Source organism: Leptosomus discolor, chromosome 1 (assembly GCF_034619465.1).
Source record: "Leptosomus discolor isolate bLepDis1 chromosome 1, bLepDis1.hap2, whole genome shotgun sequence".
Lineage (NCBI taxonomy): Eukaryota > Metazoa > Chordata > Aves > Leptosomiformes > Leptosomidae > Leptosomus > Leptosomus discolor.
The window spans coordinates 165,450,175-165,470,207 of NC_141391.1; the positions used below are offsets into that span (position 1 = coordinate 165,450,175).

The 20,033-nt window shown below is 46.4% G+C and overlaps 1 protein-coding gene across 1 annotated transcript; it reads right to left on the bottom strand.

Moving 5' to 3' along the window:
* Positions 1 to 1,037: 1,037 nt before the first annotated feature.
* On the bottom strand, positions 1,038 to 19,440 carry ERP27 (endoplasmic reticulum protein 27). The gene is made up of 7 exons (XM_086470423.1): positions 19,320 to 19,440; positions 19,002 to 19,102; positions 16,134 to 16,271; positions 12,569 to 12,682; positions 9,476 to 9,601; positions 2,285 to 2,482; positions 1,038 to 1,561 (listed from the first exon to the last, which is right to left on the bottom strand). The coding sequence occupies exons 1-7, from the start codon at positions 19,438 to 19,440 to the stop codon at positions 1,517 to 1,519; spliced, it is 843 nt and encodes a 280-aa protein (XP_086326549.1). The 3' UTR covers positions 1,038 to 1,516.
* Positions 19,441 to 20,033: the final 593 nt, after the last annotated feature.

Below are 20,033 nucleotides of genomic sequence, written 5' to 3' on the forward strand. Positions count from 1 at the left end.
CAATCCTGAATACTGTTTTGGTCATACTGCTCTTCCTTGGAAATGTGTTGCAATTTTGATTCCCCATACCAACTCTTATGGCATTGGCTTGCTTTAGTCAGGCAAAGGAGAAGTAAAGCACTAAAGAAGGTAAGTCCACCTGCATGGGAGACAGAGACTTAGGGAAATGAAAGACATCAGCTTCATCCACATGGAAGAGGCAACCTGCCTCTCTATTGTACTGAAAGCTTCCCTGCTGTGGCCCTCATCATGGAGGCTGGCAGTTACTTTGCATCCCTTCCAGCTCCTGACTTCTCCCTCTGTGGTGGGGAGCTGTGTTTGCCTCATCTGCAAGAACAACTTCTTTCTATTCCCAGTTCTTTGCCTTGGGCTAATCTCCGAGAAGAGCTGAGGTTTCTCAGCTCTACGCCTTTTAGGCTCCCTGTCCCAAGCCAAGTCTCTCAAGACCTGAGAGACAATGCAGTCACTGTTTGACAGAAGCATCCATACTTCATGCCAAAGGATGCTGAGCCAAGTGTGAGGCAAGCCTACTGCATGCATCTAACACAGCAGAACAAGGATGGTTCATACACTTTGCCTGCAAAGTCCCCATCCTCTGTACACCAGCGCTGGGACCTCTGAGGAATGTCCAAGGTCAATACACAGACATTAGCCTTTCCATCTAATGCAGTATGGAGATATCCTCTGTCTAGCAATGCAACTTTATACTGCCCTTCTGCCAAAGCTCCTCTTCCTCTTAGCCTCAATCTGCATCTTAGGCTCATTCATTTTTGCTGCACCAGCTCAAACCTGCTGTACCCAGTGCTGTTCTGACCCCAAACCTTCACAGAAATCTCTCATCCTGGTGGAAGTATCTGCTGACGATGGGTCCAGTCCCATGAGGAACGACTCTTAGCAACCAGTCTGAATGATTAGGCATTGCAAGCCTGGTTAAATTCAGAGAAAGGAGATTTTTGAGCTCGCTCACTCAGAAATGCACAGGCTTTGTCCTTAAGTGAAAGACACGGGGAGTGGCAAATCACATATTTGCATAAAAATTCAGGGTATTCACTTTCTGCTTTATTTAGTAAAATAAATGGAAAGGTTCATGTGACGTCAAGCAACCAATCTGTTCCTAGTGTCAGGAGAGGCTCACGGTGGATCCCAGCATGGCACCAAAAGCAAAGAGAATGAGGGAAACAGATCTCTGGGAACTACAAGCTTTATCTCTGATATTGCCATTTTGCTATATCATCCTTTGCTCCAGCAGAGATGTCATTGAAGGACACACTGTAGGCCAATACCAGAGCTCCTGGAGTGCTGAGAAAAGACAGCCGGAGCTAACAAATTAGAAGGGAGAAAAGATTCCTATAGAGGACAGACAGCATATAAGTACCATGCAGATGGGAATCTGTGACTGACTTGGGCCCCTTAATCCTGCTATCTGAGGAATTCTTGAGCTTCAGGACTCAGTGAACTCTTCATACACCAGAAACAGATGACTCTGGGCATAGTTATCCTGTTGGCCGAGAAAGAATCAGAGCTCCTCATTGAGGGCCTTCTCCTCAGGCTCCTCTTCTTTCTAAAACACATTAGAGGTATGAAATCAGTTTTGATGTTGCTCAGTTTCTCAGCATAGTGATCAAAGGAAATAAACCAACTTAAATGCCTCCCTTTGCTGTCTATGCCACTGCTTTGCCTATCCCATTTCAATTGCACAACATGGTACTGACACACAAAGTCTCTGCACTATAGGAAGATGAGCTTTAACAGAGAGACAACTCTTCACACTGAAAGAACATGGAGATTAAATTGTCCCTTTCCCAGCAGAGACCTCTGGTAGAGTCCTGAGCCCTTGTCTGTATATTGTTTCTGTGGCCTTCTTGATAGAATTCCTTCCTATCCATGTCACTGTCTCTCTGATCCTCTCTCATGTGCTGGCATCCACCACCTCAATTCTCACAGTCCAAAAGTATCCTCCACTCTCACCCCAGCTGCTGTTCACAGAAAATATGTGCTTTACCAAGAGCTTCATACAGTTGCAGAGGTCAGTGAAGTCTTCTTGCTGTAGACTAGAAGGCAGAGGTCAATGAAGAAAGAGGTTCTGCAAAGACATCCTTCTCTGCTCTGCTCTAGATCTAATGCTTTTCTGATACTCAGGTGTAAATGAAAATGAAAGAGGAGGTGGCAGGGGTGGGGAGGAGTTCAAGGAACTAATGTCATCTTCTTCAAGAACCTTGTGAGCAACAACATCATCCCACACGACCCCAGCTTCCTGTAGACGGTACAGGAGTCCCCCATTTACCTTCTGCACTCTTTGTAAGAAACGATTACAGAAGTCCTGTACACGCTCAACAGAGACTTCATCCAGAGTCAACACATCCTGCTCCTCATCTGGTGTGTGGAATATAGCCAGAGCTGGCAGCTGGGACTTCTTCAGTTTGAAGAATGACACTGTTCGTTCATTGCTCTTCAAATTGCTGTCTACCAGGATAAAGAGAATCTGTGATGAAAATATGAGAGGAAACATGAGCAAGACAGAAACTGAGAGCAAGAACAGATCCCCAAACAGTGATCACATGAAGATTAACGGTGATATTTTTATAGAGTTAGAGAAAACCTACCACACTCTGTTAGGACAACACTTCCCTCTGCCACTATCTAGCTGCTCCATGTAGTGCATTTTTCTGTATTTTATCAAGTCCAGACTTACACTACCGAACAAAATGTCTGCTTTCACTTTCTTTAAAAATGTGTCTACAGTATGGCAGGAAGGCAGTGTCCGCTTCTATTCTCTTAATAGATCAGGAAACAAGATGTCTTTTATTTTAGTGGCACACGTGAAAGAAGCTGACTCCTCTATTTGCATGCTGTTTGGATAAGATGCTCACATCCATGCATGACCCAGTGTGGCAGACTAAAAACGTGTTTTGGTGTGTGGAGAATCCAGCTCAACTGCAAGAATTTGGGAGTGGAGTATAGGGCAGCAGAGCCCTGCAAGGATAAGAACATGAGAGTACCAAACACAAAGCACTTATTTAAGTGAACTGCAGTGAATACAAATGAAGATGCAATCATTTGGGAAACAGCTGTTGGCAAGACACTAATGTCCATACTAACCAGCTCAGTGGAGGGTTGTTCAGACCTGGGGAGAGAAGCCCAACAGTGAGTAAGTCAGGATGAGAATGACCTACATTTTCTGGGCTCCCAAATACTCTTTCAGAGCAAGATCAAGCCAAGGATTAGGCTTCTGCTGGGATGATTCAATGGTATAGATTTATCAGAATTGGTGATCAACTCCATGATTTTATTTCAAAAGTAAGTTTCAACTGAGATCTTACAGGTGCAGTAGGAATTGGTACAAATTTAAAATTTTGGACTCTGAAAGATTAGCAATAAAACATACAGCTACCTCAAAAATCTTTGTTAAATTATCTGTTAATACTAAATACAAACATTACATACAAATTTTATAAAAGGAAATAAATACAGCAATTGAACAATTTAATCAGCAACATGATTAAATAGAAACCCTTGGCAGATGACATCCAAGTCAATAAAACAAACATCCAGCTAATGTGTGTCATTTTATCTTCTCTTTATCCTGTGCAGTCTACTAGGCCTAGCATATTCAGTGTACCTGCGGGTATGGATATGACTGAACTTACACAAGAAAAAAAGTATTTAAAAAAAGAAATGTAATGCAATGTGAATATGATGTGTCCTGTTCCCAGGCTGTGACTCATGTTTTTCTTCCTTTTCAATCAAGAACACTCAAGTTAGTTTAAAACTTTTTTTTTTCTCTAAAAATAAACTTGGTAAATCTCAAATTCTTTACTTTATTAAATTTATGTTCTATAAAAAACCCAAATATATCTGGAAACTTTCCTAGGCAACAGCCTATGGGAAAAAGGGATAGTTAGGCTGGTGTAAGGTTTAACTTCAGTTAATCACTGTGATACAGAAACAGGAACAACATTTTCACTGGATATGTGATATATACCACTCGCAATTTCTCTTCCAAAAGTCAACTGTGCCTCAAGGGAACAAGCTAGTGAGCAGCCAAGATGTGGGGAACTTCTCCCAGAGTGCTAAATTCATCCTTTTGCGGGACAAAATACCAAGCTAGAGAAGGGTCACAAATCTAAGGATCACAGGTCTAAGGCCTGATGTAAAAAGCTTTCAGCTGGACCAGCAATACTTATGGTTTAAGGCTCTCCTTCCAACTAGCAAGCTGGAAACAGAGGCCGGTGTTGGAGGGAAGCACTTTCAGAGGGCTGGTACAGGAAATGGTATCACATTTTCACCAGTTCATTCACCAGCTTTTGGGATTCTCTATGAAAGATTCACTAGAAAACATTTTTTTTAACCAAATGTTAAACAAGAAGTTAATTTTAAAAATAATTCAGAATACCTAGGTTGTCAAATGTTGTCACTTTCTACACAAAATCTTCTCCAACTTTAAAACAGATCAACAGTATTTTAAAATGGCAATATAAATAAATGTTAGTCAACATTCTTCTCTTCATCAAGCTTCCAGCCTTTGATAAAAATAAGTAAGAATAAAAGAATAAAAAAGGTTGGGGTTTAGAACTCCAAATACCTTCTTCCCTACAGAAGAAAACAAAACTACAGAAACAACTGGCCCCTCAGCTAGAAGGGCTGAGATATCATCATTCATATTTCCTGACTTGAATCTCTCTAATGACTCACACTTGGCTTGCAGATTTACTGGGTGCCAAAGCACAGTGAAAGTTTCCTTCCCCTCTTATATTCCAAAAATACTGGAGAGACAGCAATTGCGTTTGTCCACTGTTGCTCGAAAGAAGACACCTTAACGCCTGTGACATGCGTTTTAGAATGACACATTTCAGGTAGGTGCTGTGACATGGGATGAATCCTCCTATAGCAAAAGAACACACCATGCATCCTATGCTGGATGTGCTCCAGGGGTCCTGCCAAGGCCTGTGTGGCCTCAAAGTCACACCTGTGAGGCGGTCTCTAAGGTGTGTTGGTACTGAGGCCACAAGCACCAGAAGCCTGGTCTCCTCAGCAGCTGGAAATCAATCAGGCCTCTCAATCAGGGATATTTCCACAACAGATGCCACCTGATGGAACTGGCATTTTCTCATGAGGAATTTATTTTGTTCAGAGATTCCCAGACAACTCTAATCATAAAGAATGAATGCAGTGACCATGGAAAATTGTACTGACCATGAGACAAGATTCACCTTGCCTAACTTCTGCCATCTAGATCTTAGTCTTGTCTCAACCAGTCATCTAGGTAACCTCTACAATAAATTGTGACAAGCACTTTATTCCACCTATTTTAGAAGCGAAGGAAGGACACACCTGTCCTTCTCTACCAGTGCAGAAAAAAGCCTAAAGCCTTTGCTCAGACAACTTAGCAAAGCCATAATTCACCAAAACACATCCCATTTATGACACCAGCTCTCACATCACTGCTAGAAACTGGGTAGTTACATCCCAAACAGAAATTTCATTTTCTATTTCGTCTACCCTGTACAATAGCTGGTTTTTTCATTCTGAAACAATTTCCATTAAATTGCTTCATTTTGTAGCAATGTTCTTGCCTCTTGCAGAGGTCTGCTGCTATAGGCAGTGAAGGATCTCCTGCATGGATGACGAACTCCTGACACAAATTCTCCCATCCACACATTATCTGTGCACTGTCACCTGCAATAAGCTCTCTTTCAGAAAACTTTGTACACTGGTGCTGTCTTGGTGTCTTGACAACTTGATTCCTAGCCCAGTGCTTTTAGAACATCGAGTTCCTGGTAAATACTAAGATATGGAATGATGTTATTGCCCAAGGAATTAAAGTTAATTGAAAATAGTACTGCAATGGTAGAAACCAATTTGATGTTGCTTAGTTTTTCCTCTAACAAAGACAAACAGGAAGGTTGATCAAGCCTCATATTCAGTGTTTGACTTTGAACTTCATGAAGCTGCAACCTTCATTCTTTGAGGAGACTGTATAAGCAAAAAAGATGAAATTCTGAAGTTTGAGTAATTTCTTACATAGCTTACATCAAAGCAAAATGAAAACATCAGTCATTAATTTTTTTTAAAAAAAAAAAAAGCAAGCTATAAAAACAACTTTACTGCAGATATCTGTTAAGTGCTGTAGACAATCCATATTTACAGGCTCCCCTGTTTATGGTTAAGAGAGGCATCTCTAAATATCTCTCTCAGTTCTGGAGTCATCAATGTCTGACAAGAAAAATAAAAACTGTATGAATGACCATCTGCAAGAGAAAGGACACCAGCCTTTCATTTCCATGGAAGAACTCCTGAAGGACTCTCAGGAGTTTCTCAGAACCCATTTCTAAATGGGCTTACATATAAATTAAAAGGGACTTTGTAAACATCTGTACGCAAATCATTTTGACATCGTAAACCAGTTGTATCTATTAGAAGCAAAAGCTGGTTTTGTTATTCTTATCACCTTACTGAAACTTCTGCAAACACCCATGAGGTACACCAGCTGTAATTGCCATGTTATGCTCTGGTACTGTGGAAAGAAAACTGAAGATGCTTATGCTAGTTTGGCTCAGCAACACGAACTCTGACATTTCCTTTCCAGCAGAAAGCCTGGACTCTTGGCAGTACTTTCTCAAATAAGTACATATTTGATTGCAGTGGGATCCTTCCAAGAAGGCTGGTGGATTCACTCCTGCAGCTGCAGTGCTCTGAGCTCTGTATGTTCACTGCTATCCACCCACAATTGTTCCTCAAAGTCTGCTAGAAAAATACCATATTTCCTTACTCTTGTCAGCTTTTGCTAGCTTAGCATCATCTAACATTTGCACTTTTCTCTCCAGTATTTTGTAGCCCCAGATTCCATGATAAAATCTCAAGGAATCTAGACTGCCTTCAGACACTCATTGCTGCTCAAGGTACAGTTCAGTCTATTTCCAAATAACAGTCCTCAATATACAGCCTTATGGATCCTCCAGCTGAAAATCTCAGCTTCCTTTCAGGCAAAAATTAAAAGATCATAAACTAGAGATGAAGGGACCGTAATCCAGGAACTGGCAGGTGAATCACTTCCTCATGATCCATTAACAGTTGGACTCGATTAACTTAAAGGCCTTTTCCAACTTAGATGACTCTATGATTCTATGATTTTCTTCACTCTTTGGGGTCAGCCACTCATCAGCAGCAGTTCCTCTTTGTCTCTCCATCAATCTAAACAAGTTTCTCTTCTCCCTGCAGCTGATGATGACAATGACAAGGACTCCTCTTCCCTCAGAATGCAGCAGAGATGTGTGAAAGGTTCAGCACCCCTTCTCCTGCTTGGGAACCCTCTTGAAGCTCTGTTTGTGTTCTGCACTCACTTGTACAGAAGTTGCAACACACACCGAGTCTCCACGCTCTGTTCTGGCACTCTGCAATCACTGTAAAGTGCTGCCGGATGCAGTGGTACATGCTCACAGGGAGCCTGAACACCTCTTGCCTGCACAGCAATGATTCCTTGCTTGAACCACTGACAGCACTAACCCTGCAGCGCAAACAAGCCTTTCACTACCAGCCCACAGACTATGAATTATTCACTGGTAATCCTGAATAAAATTCAAGAATCTTGAATTTCTTCACAGACAATCTGCGAGCCACAAAAAGGCAAAATCTACTCAATACTTTACTTGTTTTGAAGCAAACCTGAGTTAACCTGGTAGTCCTGAGTACAGATAACTCCACTTCGGAAAATTAGCCTGCAGATTTCCATGGTATTGTGCAGTGACTTCTTCTGATACTCAAACTAATTCATGTCTTTCTACATGAGCAATGGACACAAACTTAAGTGGGCATATCACTCTACTTTCTCCTTAGTATCCAGATCTAAGACCCAAACACACTGTAAGAGAGCAGTTCAAATCACAATTTACTACTCACAGTGCCACTCCTTTGGGAACAAAAAACTTATTAGACTTTAAGTGCCTTCCTCTGTGTGTCCTGCAGTACCACTGCAGTAAAGTGGAAATAATTTGTCAAATCCCCACATCTTTAATCTCTATATTTTACTTTGGCAAGCTTCTAGACTGATTTGGTGGGAAACTTGCCTGTATGAACAAAAAAAAAGGTTAAATTTGGATTGCTGGCAATCAATAAATTATCTGGACTTCAGTACAACATTTTATCCAATGTTTTGTGAAGTATTTCTAGGAAAATTATTCACATTTGTTCAGATCTAGGCATGTCACATGAAGAAAACTGGCTGCAGCCACATCAGCAAAGGATAGTGATGCTAAACAGCAATGCACTGTGTCAGAACTGGCTGCCTGGGAGAAGACCTGTATCAGACTCTGCTACTTATGGAGGACAGGGATAATGGTGTCACTATAACACACATCTCACATGAGAAGGTAGGAATTATTCAGGTAAATGAGTTTTCTTTTGTCATTATCTATTCATCAAAGCAAAACACTTTTGAAGAGATCTTTTGACTTCAATGCGTGGTTTCTGCCTGGTCTCTTGCCAATGGGTGGGACAGATGGCAAGGTCCAAATTAGTCCTACCATAAATGAATCTCAAGACTTCTGAGGGTGCACAGGTCTGAAGCAGCCCCTCCATTTGAAGATGAGGATATATATACTTGATTATTTTAATCTGACCCTTCAGTACCACAAATAGATGCATGCAGATGTTAAAAACTCTTTCCAGCTCCACCCTTTTCAAAGGAAGATCTCTTCCACTGCCTCTCAGCTTAGCCTTCTCTGCTGCTGTGATCCTCTGCCCCCTCCCATCTGCCATTCTCCCCTGCCCCAAATGCCTTCCTGTTGTTCCCAATCCTTCTTTGCTTGCCAGTTCTTTCCTCTGTTCCCTGGACGCAATTTTCCCTGTAATCCAGCTGCTGACAGAGAATCAGACATTGAAGATTTACTGTCTGGGGAGCTCTGCCCACAGGCTGGGAACCAGGCAAAACTTCTCTGAAAGACCCCATTTGTCCCATCATCTTAGTGTGGGAAATCCAACAAACCCATTTGCAACTTCTTTAAAATAGCTATTTCTCCGGGACGCATCCAGAAAGCTAAGGGTTAAGAAGCACCACAACATTAATTGCTGTCTGGTCACTTACATAATGCTCCTTGGCATCTTGCAGGCTGTATATACAAGATCACCTCTCACACCAGTGGAAAGCAACCATCGCCAGATTGAAGCACAGCAGCTGTTTGTCATCTCCCAATGCAAGAGAACAAAACTGGACCAGAAGCAAGGAAGTACATAATGTCCCACTGAGGGAGCAGAGGAGCAGGATACAGAAGATATTTTCCCCACAAAGAGGCAAACTGGCAAAAGGTGAACAGATCCAAACCCTGCACTTAATTATCCAACTAACACTCTTTTCCTGCCACTTGGCCTTTGCTCCCCTAATGCCCAGAGAAGGAGATTATGCCCTCCCTATCCATGGAAGAAATCACTGTTCTCCCTTTTTTCTCCCTAATGGCTCCCCTTCCTCTCTGTTTGGACTTACCTTCCCCTTGAAGAGCTCTGCTGCCGCCCGATACCCGCGCATTCGCTCAGGGTGCTTTGGGGACATCTTGTCTGTGATCAGGAGGAGGTTAAGATGGAGAGAACTCTGCATCACACCTATTGCTGTCTGCCGAAAACATGGCCACCACAGACAGAGAGAGAAACACACACAGACAAGGAGATTGAGAACATTCAATCTGCATTGGATACAGTGCCAGAGGGACATCAGTCCTCATGTCACAGCTGAGATTTCTTTGCAAATCAGCCTCACAAGCAGGACAGCTTTTAAAGCAGGAGTGATCTAGTCTGGGTTGTTGTGGAAGCACTTAACCTCTTGGCTTTGCTTATTCCCAAGATGAGAGTCTGAAGACCACAAGAGTTCATCACTGGCCTCAGGGTAGTCAGCGACTAGGCAGGGGGACTGCTTAGATACAGCAAGCTAAAGTCTAGAGGGGCAAGGAAGTGGAGAGGGAAGGCCAGCAAACACTGAACATAGGAGTGCCCTGAATCACTGACATCCAGCACCCGGCCTAAATGGGAGCAAGAAAGTGGGAAGGATTTGCGGTGTCAGGGTTGGTGTCTCCCCTTATTTCCTACCTTTAGCATTAAGCTGTGCATAGGATGGGGATGAGTCCCGAGTTGCAGCAACCCCAAGGCCTGGGCATTCTAGAGTGCTGAGGGTTAAAATTGCCTCTGCAGTCCCACACTGGCAGAAGACCTGGAGCTGGCTGTCCCTTGTCCCCTGGATGACGGCCAAGTGGGCAGCACACACTGGCCCTCTGTGATGAGACACGGCTGGCACTGCCCAGGAAGCCACCACATCATCTCCAGGCACTCACTCACTCACTCGTCATCTCGCTTCTCCTTCCTCCCACTTCCTGCAGCCCCTCCCTCAAACTAAACAGCAGCCAGGCCAGACCTGCTGCCTCCCCCGTGCCACCAAAACCACAGAGGCACACACTGTGCAGCTCCCCGCCAGCGCCAGCGGGAGAAGGAAGTTTCCACACACTCCAGGAGTTAAAAGGACAGGGTCAGGGAGTGCACACCAGCAAGAGCCGCGCACCAGAACGCACCTAGGTTTTGGCAGCCAGGTCTCTGCCATTAGCCTAATGTTTATTAGACATTTTGTATCCCTTGGCTTCTCTGGTGGTGTGCAGATGGGGCAGGGGACAGCAGAGGGGATGCAAAAGAAGACCTCATGGGAGAGGACGGGGCTGAAGCTGAGGGTGAAGCCATCCAGCATCAAAGGCCAAGACAAGGCTGGGCTGAGAGTGGGCAGGGCTGGAGCAGCAGTTCCTCCAGCAGCTCCTCACAAAGGTGTGCCTGTCCATGCAACCTTGTGCAAGAGCGATCAGCAGAGCTCATCAACATGGCCGGGTCACATCTGACTCTCCCGGAAAGCCCACAGGGTAAGCATTGCCTAAAAATGACTAAAGTATGTGGGAGAAACAGTAAGGGCCTCAGAATGGGGAGAGAAACTTTTGGCAGCACTCAGTGTGATCTGCATGACCCCATTCCCTGCTGACCAGCAGCATTCTTAGATGTAAACAGCATATGCACTGGGAATAAATATTTACGAAAAACCAAGCTACATCAGCAGAGCTGGGAGGGATTTGGGCCAGAGACTGAAGGAGGCACTGTTAATTGCAGCACCTTGATAGGACTCCAGAGTGTCTGGAAAAAAAACTACGAACAACATGTGTACTGCCAGTGGAGGGGACCGGCTGAACAGCTTAGGACTTCTTGGTCAGGGAGACAGCCTGGGTGCTGAACAGGACGCCATGGAGCAAGACCCCAAAGCATCATCAGAAATGCATGAAGAGCAATGATCTAATGAATTGCCAAAAGATGCAGTGGAGGCTTCCAAGGGTTCAGCAGGCCTGGACAATCATAAATATAAGAAGAACATCCCTGCTGACGCAACTTGGATGTTCCCAAAGGGCTCTGAGGACAGTGGAGCGGGATATAGCTTTTCTGTCCCCAGAAATATTCTGTGATTTTTGAAATGCATTTTTCACATCCCTTATCAAGATGAAAAAAACAAATCCACTTTTTTTTTTTTTTTTTTTTTTTTAAGAAAAAAATTAATTTCTACAGTATTTCATTCTGGAAACAAAATGTTGCATTTCCAAAACAAAATACTCTCTCTACTGGTAGGCTACACCTGGACTGGGGAATGTGTCAGGTCTCTTAGATGATCCTTGGCATTGGCTTGAATAGGCATAGCTTTGAAACAGGTTGGGCCATTCTCCTGTGATTAAATTGAGCACTGTTGTAGCTATCCAGAATTCTGCAAAAGACCTCATCAGCAATGATAAAGTCTCAGCCTTGCAGCCATCAGGTCTTCTGAGACCTATTGCCTCCACAGCAATGAGCCCAGTGAACTGCTGAGATTTCAGAGGAGCCTAAATCTTTGGCCACCCTCTATTGCGGGGAGGAGCACTAGAACCCTGCCACTGACAGTCAGATAGGTGAGCTAATGAAGATGGCCAACACGGAAGCATTCTACGTCTGATATTTTTTTGTTGAAGTCATGAATTCTGGAGTAAGAGACAGAGGGGATGGGAAAAATTGTGCTGGGGAAGTTTCCAATCTGCTGTTGAATATGCCTTCAAGTAGTCGGGCTTACGTCAAGCTCTGTGTGCTGGGTGATGAAGAAAAACCTGCCTTCTGGGAGCAGGTCACTCGAGTTTCCATGTTTCTCAAGGCCTCTCAGCCAAAGAGAGGGGATCCTGGCTGAGCAAGGTCTGCAGGCATGGCACACATGACAAATGCCCATGGAAGGAAGCGGCACTGATGGTAGGAGTGGTAAGAAATGGAGTTCTCTGCCCACCAACACCCCAAATTTACTGGAAAGCTAAAGGAACTGCCATGTCTCACATCCTCTCCCCACCCCACTTGCACACCACAGCACAGTATTTGCTTCCAGTCCCTGTATGGAGTAGCAGTGACGAGCTGCGTGGCTTCCTCAACCCCATCCACACCATTGCTGTAACCCTCACACACATCTGGGCATACAAACTCTTGGGCCAGAGGATGCCCACGAGGAGGAGGCCAAGTGCCAGGGTGAGGGCTGCGGGGAGCTGGTAATTACCACAGGGTTGTACTCTGTCACCAGGCGGAGCTCGTTTCTTCGAATGAAATGAGTCATCTTCTCAGCATCAACATCTTGGCTGTTCATATCCAGATCTCTCCGGTCATTGTCTACCTGAAGACATGCAAAGACACCTACAGTCACAGCTGTCCTCTCCTCTCAGCACCCCTCCAGAGGCACTGATGGCACTCATCCATGGAGGCACCCACTCCCTAAGACATCACCCCCTTCCTGCCCCCCTCCCACCCCGCCCCATAATCCCCACTTCTGGAGGTCCAGAACCTACAGAGATCAGCCTGCACTTCAAGATAAGGATCTTCCACCCTCCTTCAGTCTCCCAAGGGCAAGGCAAACTCATGGCATAACAGAAATCACTGAGGACTCCAGCCATCCTTACAGTATCAGCTCCTGATGCACTGGAGACAGGGAGGATTAGCTGATAAACTATTCTAGGCATTGTGGGGAGAGATCATTAAATAGCCTAACTCCTTGCATCGATTTTGGCTTTACATCTCTTTTTAAAAAATCTTCATCTGCTTATTCTAGTTCTTCTACAAGTAATAAACATTGGCATGAGTCTGTATGGATTTCCTGGAAACGTTGTGCAAGCAGGAAACCTCTCCAATAAAAAGAAGACCTTTTTTTTTCTAGTACAGAAGAAAAAGAAAAAAAATCAAGCCCAGCACATTTTAGCTTTAGAGGAAAATCCATCTTGCCACACATTTCCCCACACTCTACCCCCCTACACCTCAACGATGTGATTTTATTGAAGTTTTCGTTCATGATATGGTAAACAGAAAAAAGCAGGCAACCGTTGATAGCTAAACCACCTGAAAGGGCAGAGCTGCTGCACACCTAGTACCACCACAGGACGTGACTGAGTTAAGCCGTGAGGACGCTGGGCTTTGACACGCAACAGGATCAAAGTTTGGGATTTGAAGGCCTTTGATACATACATTGAACAAGGTTCTTGAGGAAAGGTCCAGATGCACACCCCAGATTTTGTCCTCCACTTCTGTACGACCACTGAAAGTGCTTGTGTTAGTTTTTCCGGTGGTGGGCAGACATCTAAAGCCCTTTTTGCTATTCTGTGGTCATTGGCAAGGTCTTTGATCTGGTAGAGGGCCATAGCACCCTGTCTGGCGACTCAAACTGGTGCTTTTGAGACTGTGCAGCCTGATTCCTCTCATAGGAATAAAATGAAAGGGCAGCTCTACTCAGTGAGATCAGGCCAGTGGAACACCTGGGCGGGTGAGATCAGACAAACCTTGGGAACCAATCTAAAGCACCTGGACTCCACAGAAAGTCTTCTCTTAACTTTCCTGGGCTTTGGGTTTTCCTGATTTCCATTTTGGGATAACAACATCTTAAATCTGTGCCCAACATTTATGATTTTAAGAAAATAAGGCTGGAAAATAGCCTGCATCTAATAGTTTAAACTCTAGTCAAAATGTCTTTATCACTCTGTATCTGTTAATTGTGTTCTTTTTAGGTCTATCAGGCCAGATTCCTCATTAGAATAAATCTGTTTCCCTCCACTGTATGCAAAGAAATCTCATCAGTTGACAGCAGCCCCTCCTACTCCTGTAATTATGGTTTAAACTTCTAATCATTATAAGTGTTTCATACTCTGCAAAAGCAAAGAAAAAAATGAGTTTATGCCTCTGATTCACTGCTATACTTGTATCTCTCTATTCTTCACATGAATATTTTATTCCAAATTCCTGTCTGTTTTTTTTCTTTTCCTTTTTATCTCTGACCCCTTACTCCTACACAGTATTCAGCACAGAAAAATAATGTACCTGAATAACTTAATTTAAGAAAAATTGACAATTAGACAAGTGAATTGTCAACCACATTTGAACCTGATTAGTGTATTAGTTTCTTGGTTGGCTTTTTTTCCTACTAAACAAGAGTTTAGCTGCAAAAAACTGCACTGTGAACAAAGAATATTCAATATAATCCAATTTCCATCACCAGACACTTTCTTTTATCAAACACCCTCCCAATGCAGTCATCCTCACTATCTGCCACAGTGCAAAAACAAAGGATCTTTTCAATATTTCTGGAAGAAAACCACCATGACTAAGAACCAAAACTGAGATGGGTGTTGCTTCAAATTGCAACATGTGCACATAGCAAATAAAAGGTTAACTAAAAGGGCCTGCCTACCTATTGCTCACTCTTAGACCATTCTCTTTGAATTATGTGGATAACACCAGTGGTAAATGCAGTGCAGGAAATTATGAGAAAGAAAGGGGAACAAACTGGCTTTGTCCAATCTTTGTCCAACCTGGATCTAGAACATGGCCAAGCTGACACATTTAGTTTCCCTAGTACACATGGTGTGTGCCCATTCCCCCACCCCGTGTGCTTAGAGCTCTGGTGACGCAACACTTCACGGGCTTTTAGGACATCTTGTGCTACCTAGGGCCCCTCTCCTCCTCCGATACACACCTCTCTCCAGTTTCCAAGTGCCATACTTGTGTGAGAAGGCACCACACGAGGAAATTGATATAACCAGCAGAACACTTGCTCTTAGCTTTTGTTGGTACTCTTGAAGCAAGTACACAGCTCTTCCCAATAGTCTCCTTAAATTTCAGCAAACATAGCTTCAAATTCAGTGAGGCACCAGCACTTACAGCTGGAGTCAACAAAGGTTTGATATTGCACAGCATCCACCCCTAAGAAACTGCAGAGTAACATTTTTAATGGGCCCATGCCCAAAGCATATTTAAGGAATAACACTGCAAACCACAGTGTAGGAGACAGAAAAGAGTGTTTGGGATTTCTTTTGGTGGCAGAGCATCTGTAACTGCAGAGACCCAGTCTGAATCTGGTTTCAGTCACAATGGAAAAGTTGTGCATTCAGGGAGACAGCTTTGTCTGCCTGAAGTGACACTTGGCAAGATTTGATATCAAGCCTGCTGTGTTGATCCAAGCCTCTAGATGCTTTTCATGTGTCTCAGGAGCTTTTCCAAAACCACAGAAATCCCATCCAAGTAACACTGAGCTCCAGGCAGGTCACTCAGAAACACAGACGTCGTTCTTTGCAAAGCACTGGGTGCTGAACGGGATCCATCGGGCAAACACTCAAAATGGAAAATCTCATCAGGTGCAATAAATGTTGCGTGTCTCAGTGATGGGCACTCTGCAAGCGAGAAGCCAAAGACCTCTTTGGGGCAGGAAGCTCTACAGATGGGCTGTTAGATGGGCAGGCAGAGCGCCTATCAATGACAAGCCTTTCTTTGGCTTGCTCTAAGGTGAGATGACCAGCTTTAACCTTCTTCTTTATCACTATTACCCGGAGATTTCCCTTCTTCTGTACCGCGACTGCGGGCAGATTTTAAGCGCTCGCCCTAGAGCCCATCTCACCAAAAGCAGCGAGCAGGGGAACTCCTAAACCAGGGCGCTCAGCTGGGAGAAGCAGCTTTCGGCCCGGCAGCGTGCTTCCCCGGGAGGGAGCCCCTCGGGGGCGGCCGCCGCCCGCCCCGTCTCGCTCCCCGGGTCCGCCGGCCACGGCAGCGGCGGCGCCGCGGATGCCCCCCGCGCCGGACCCACGCACCCTGCGGAAGAGCGTGATGGTGTTCGCTGTGACGCCGTAGTGCGACAGGACCGCGGGGCTGGTGCTGAGGCCGAAGGGCACCTCCGGCACCCGGCCCGCCGCCAGGCGAAACTGGGACGCTCCGGGGCTCTCCGGTTCCTGCGGAGGGAGAGGGAGGGGGCGGTGAGGAGCGGAGTCTTCCCCGGCGACACCCACACCCCCCCCCCCCACCGCCACCGCCACCCGCCCGGCCGTGGCGCGAGGGCGACACCTACCGGCCGCCCCGGCAGCGCCGCCCGCCCCCCGCGGCCCCTGCCCCGGGAGGTGAAGGCGGGGCGGGCCGCGGGATGCCGGCTCTCCCGTTGTCACCTTGACTGCGCGGCCGGGATGCTGCAGAGATTCCCCACCCCGCGCCTCGCCCCGCCAAGCGCCTGCCCTCCCAAAATCCGGGAAGTCACCGGGCCGCGATGCCAAGCGCGGGTGTCGAAGCCCGGGTAGCTCTGGCGGTGCGGGACTGTGTCGCCTGACGTTTCTCTGAAACCTCGCTTCTTACCCCCAGGCTCACAGGTGGCAACGTGATGATGCGAAGCCCTAGAGCTCTCAAAAGGGAGGGGAGAAACCCAGAATCTGGATGTAGCATGCCTAAATAGATATACACATATATACATACACATACGTGTGTGTATAAAACAAATATATAAAAATGTAATTTTTGAGATAACCTTGACTTTAGAGGCAGGAGTTTACAATTTTTTTAACACCTTTAGCAGTACCCTGGTTCCTTTTAAAAACGTGTCGTAGACATATCCTTTAAAATGTAGCTAATGCAGATACATCGAAGGACAGAAATGTGCAACTTCTCAGTAATTTGAGGTCCATTCTCGTTCTTGCAGTGAGAGCATTAGCTAGAGCCTTAGCCCATATTAAAGCCTCCCTTGCTATTCCCATTCCCAACTTTTCTTTTGAGTGATGTATTTTTGATACTTCTGCTTACTGGATTTAAATTCTCAAGACACAGTCTCTGCTTGGAAATTGGTTTGTTTTTCTTTTTAGTTTGAACCATCATCTCGGCTGTTTGTGAGCCCAGAGAGAATGGAAAACAAAATTCTTTCTTCATTCAAAAGAAAAACAACTCTTGTGACCTGTTTTGGAAATGCCAGCGCATTGATATGGCTCTGGTGAGAGCGCTAAAGCCTGGGGTGGGAATAACCTCAATGAATTTTGGAGCATTCCTGGGAAAGCTGGGATTTAATCAGGCCAAGCATGGCTTTTTCTCACAGACACGCAGGGTTTCTGGAGCAGTGTGCTGTTTTTCCATCATGGCATGCTGTTCCCAGTCAGGGAGGCCATGCTCATTATACAGGGAGCTTGCTGAGCTGCATACTGCAGTGAATTGAAAGGCTGCAGCAGAGGAATAATTTATGGTGAACAGAGAACATGGACATTATTTGGATGAATATACTCTCAGGCAGAGGGCCCAAGACAAGCCCTCACGGCACACATACGTCTTTATCTACTGTTTAAATGCAGCCCTGTCGTGCTTCAGGCACTGAATGCCCGACACGTCCCTGGCTGCTGCCTCCTGCTCCTGGCAGCCGGGGCCGCATGGCAGCAGCCTCCCATCTGAACGAAACCCTGCAGCGGGAGAGACGCCACGGTGGCACAGGACACTGGCGGTTATGCCCCCGCGCGGCTTGGCCCAGCACGGAGCCACGGTCCCCGCCACAGCTTGGCAAGAGGCTCTGCGCCAGCCTGGGGGAAGGAGGCATCTCAGCACTTTCGTTCTGCGTGTGCAGGACCAGCAAACCAGCACTGCAAGAGCAAGCCCCGAGGAGCCCCGAACACCTGCAGGCGAGGTGGCTGCTGCTTTGTGATCACTGCTTAGCAAGGCCCCTGAGGCATAAGCCTCCAGCGCTCACACACTTGTTGCTGCCTGCTCTGCACAGGCAGCACCATCGGTCTTCACTCTGGGGTGGGCTGTGAGATGCCATTGACTTGCACCAAAGGCATGATGCCCTCCCTAGGCTGCCCTCCAGTCTCAGGCATGGGGAAGGATCTTGCAGAAAGGAGTCGTTTTTGAAAGGCTGAAGTATTCTCTGACAAAAGCCATGCAGCAGCATGTGGGCAGCAGAAGCCCAGGGCAGAGCTCAAGGAAAAGAGGGGGAAAGGTGCAACACAGGGACCTTAAAAGTAGTGAGGAGCCTGTCAAAGAGGCCTCTTTTATGGTGCTCTAACTCAATAAATATTTCTGTCTTGTTTTCTAAGGAAAAATATTCATGCCATTTAGGGGGCAAGGGGCACATACACATCATTCACCCTTGAATTAAATTTAATTTAGACACAGAGGCAAGTATTTCAAGGGTATCAACTCTGAGGAAAAAAGCAGCAATACAGAGAGACCATGCCCACACCCTCCCTAGGAGGAGGCTGCCACTTGAGCCCAAACCCTCTTGGACTTCAGAGGACACACATCAGTGCTGCTCCCCGAGACCCAGCTTCCTCGGCCCCGTCACGCAGGCAGTGCCTCGCTCTGTCTTTGCTGACCAAAGCAAACAGCTAGTGCTCCCAACTCACCCCTTGCCAACACTGCTTCTCTGCCACCCACGTTCCTGTTTTGCTTCCCCTGAAGCATTTCCCTTTCTCCTGCTCCAGGGCTCCTATGACCTCCTTCACCTTCCTCCCTTGCTCTATCTCCCTTTCCACACACAGACTGAATTCCCTGCTTTCTCTGTGGCCTGTCATCTAATACCTCCACATGCCTGTCACAGCCCCAGCACTTTGCAGGACAGGAGCTGCCTTTGGAAGGTGTTTACACCACATCCAGCCCCATGCTTTTGTCAGGGCGGGATAGGGCTCACAGCTGGCAGAGGGGACACACTGTGAACACACCTGGAAGAATCCAATGACCGCCACCTCCGCACCATTGATGAAGGCTTCGGCATCTGTGATGTTGTTCAACAGGACAGGTTTCTCTGCAGTGCTGGCTGTGCCTGGAGAGCAGATGTCAAGGTTGGACAGAGGGTACTCAAAGAACAGCTCAAAGAGGCTCCCCCCAACATGCATACAAGCATCCCACCCCTTACAAGCTGACCCACACACCTCTCCTGCAAGCTCAGCACAATGCTTGCACAGCACACCACTCCGGGTAAAGAGGACTCCCCATGGCAGACCCAGCCTTTCCCCAAGTCAGGAGGAAAGCTCGCTTACCGTGGGACGCAGAGCCGCCATCTCCAGCACACCATGCTGGGGAGCCCCAGGTGAGCAGGATAACGAAGAGGCACAGGAAGATGGAGGTGCCCATAGTGCCAGCTTGCCCTCTCCTCACCATGCCACCCTGCTCTGGTCCTCTCCTCAGCAAGAGACACGTCAGCTGTTGCAGGGGCCCACAGCCACTCCCAGGGCAGTGGGAAGGGAGCAGCTGGCCCATGCCAAAGCCTTCAGCTCCTGCGATAACCACCCGGTTGGGAGAAAGCCCCTCCCTGCTGTGCAGGCACCAGCCTTGGAGAGCCTCACCAACACTGCCACCAGTGCATCCTCACTCACAGCACTGGACATCTCGGCTACCCTGCACCTGTGTGACCAGGCACCCCAGCTGGGTAAGAACATCCCTCCATGCAGAAGCCACTGCACTTCTCCAAGTGCTGGGTCCCAGAGGCTGATGTTCGCTTGTGCTTGGCCAGCAGGGCAGCTGCTGGGACGTGAGGCTCTTGCATTAGCTCTGGCTATCAGGAACAGCTGCCATGGTAAGCATTACACAGGAGAAGGCTATGTTATAGCTCCCTGGGCTCATTCTGTTGCCACCTGGGATGAGAAGTGGGGGCTGTCTACCCCTGGAGTCTACTCCCATCACAGGCCAGACTTTGGGCTTCAAAAAAGGACTCATGAAACCACTGAGGGAAGCAGCTCTGAAATAATTTGCCT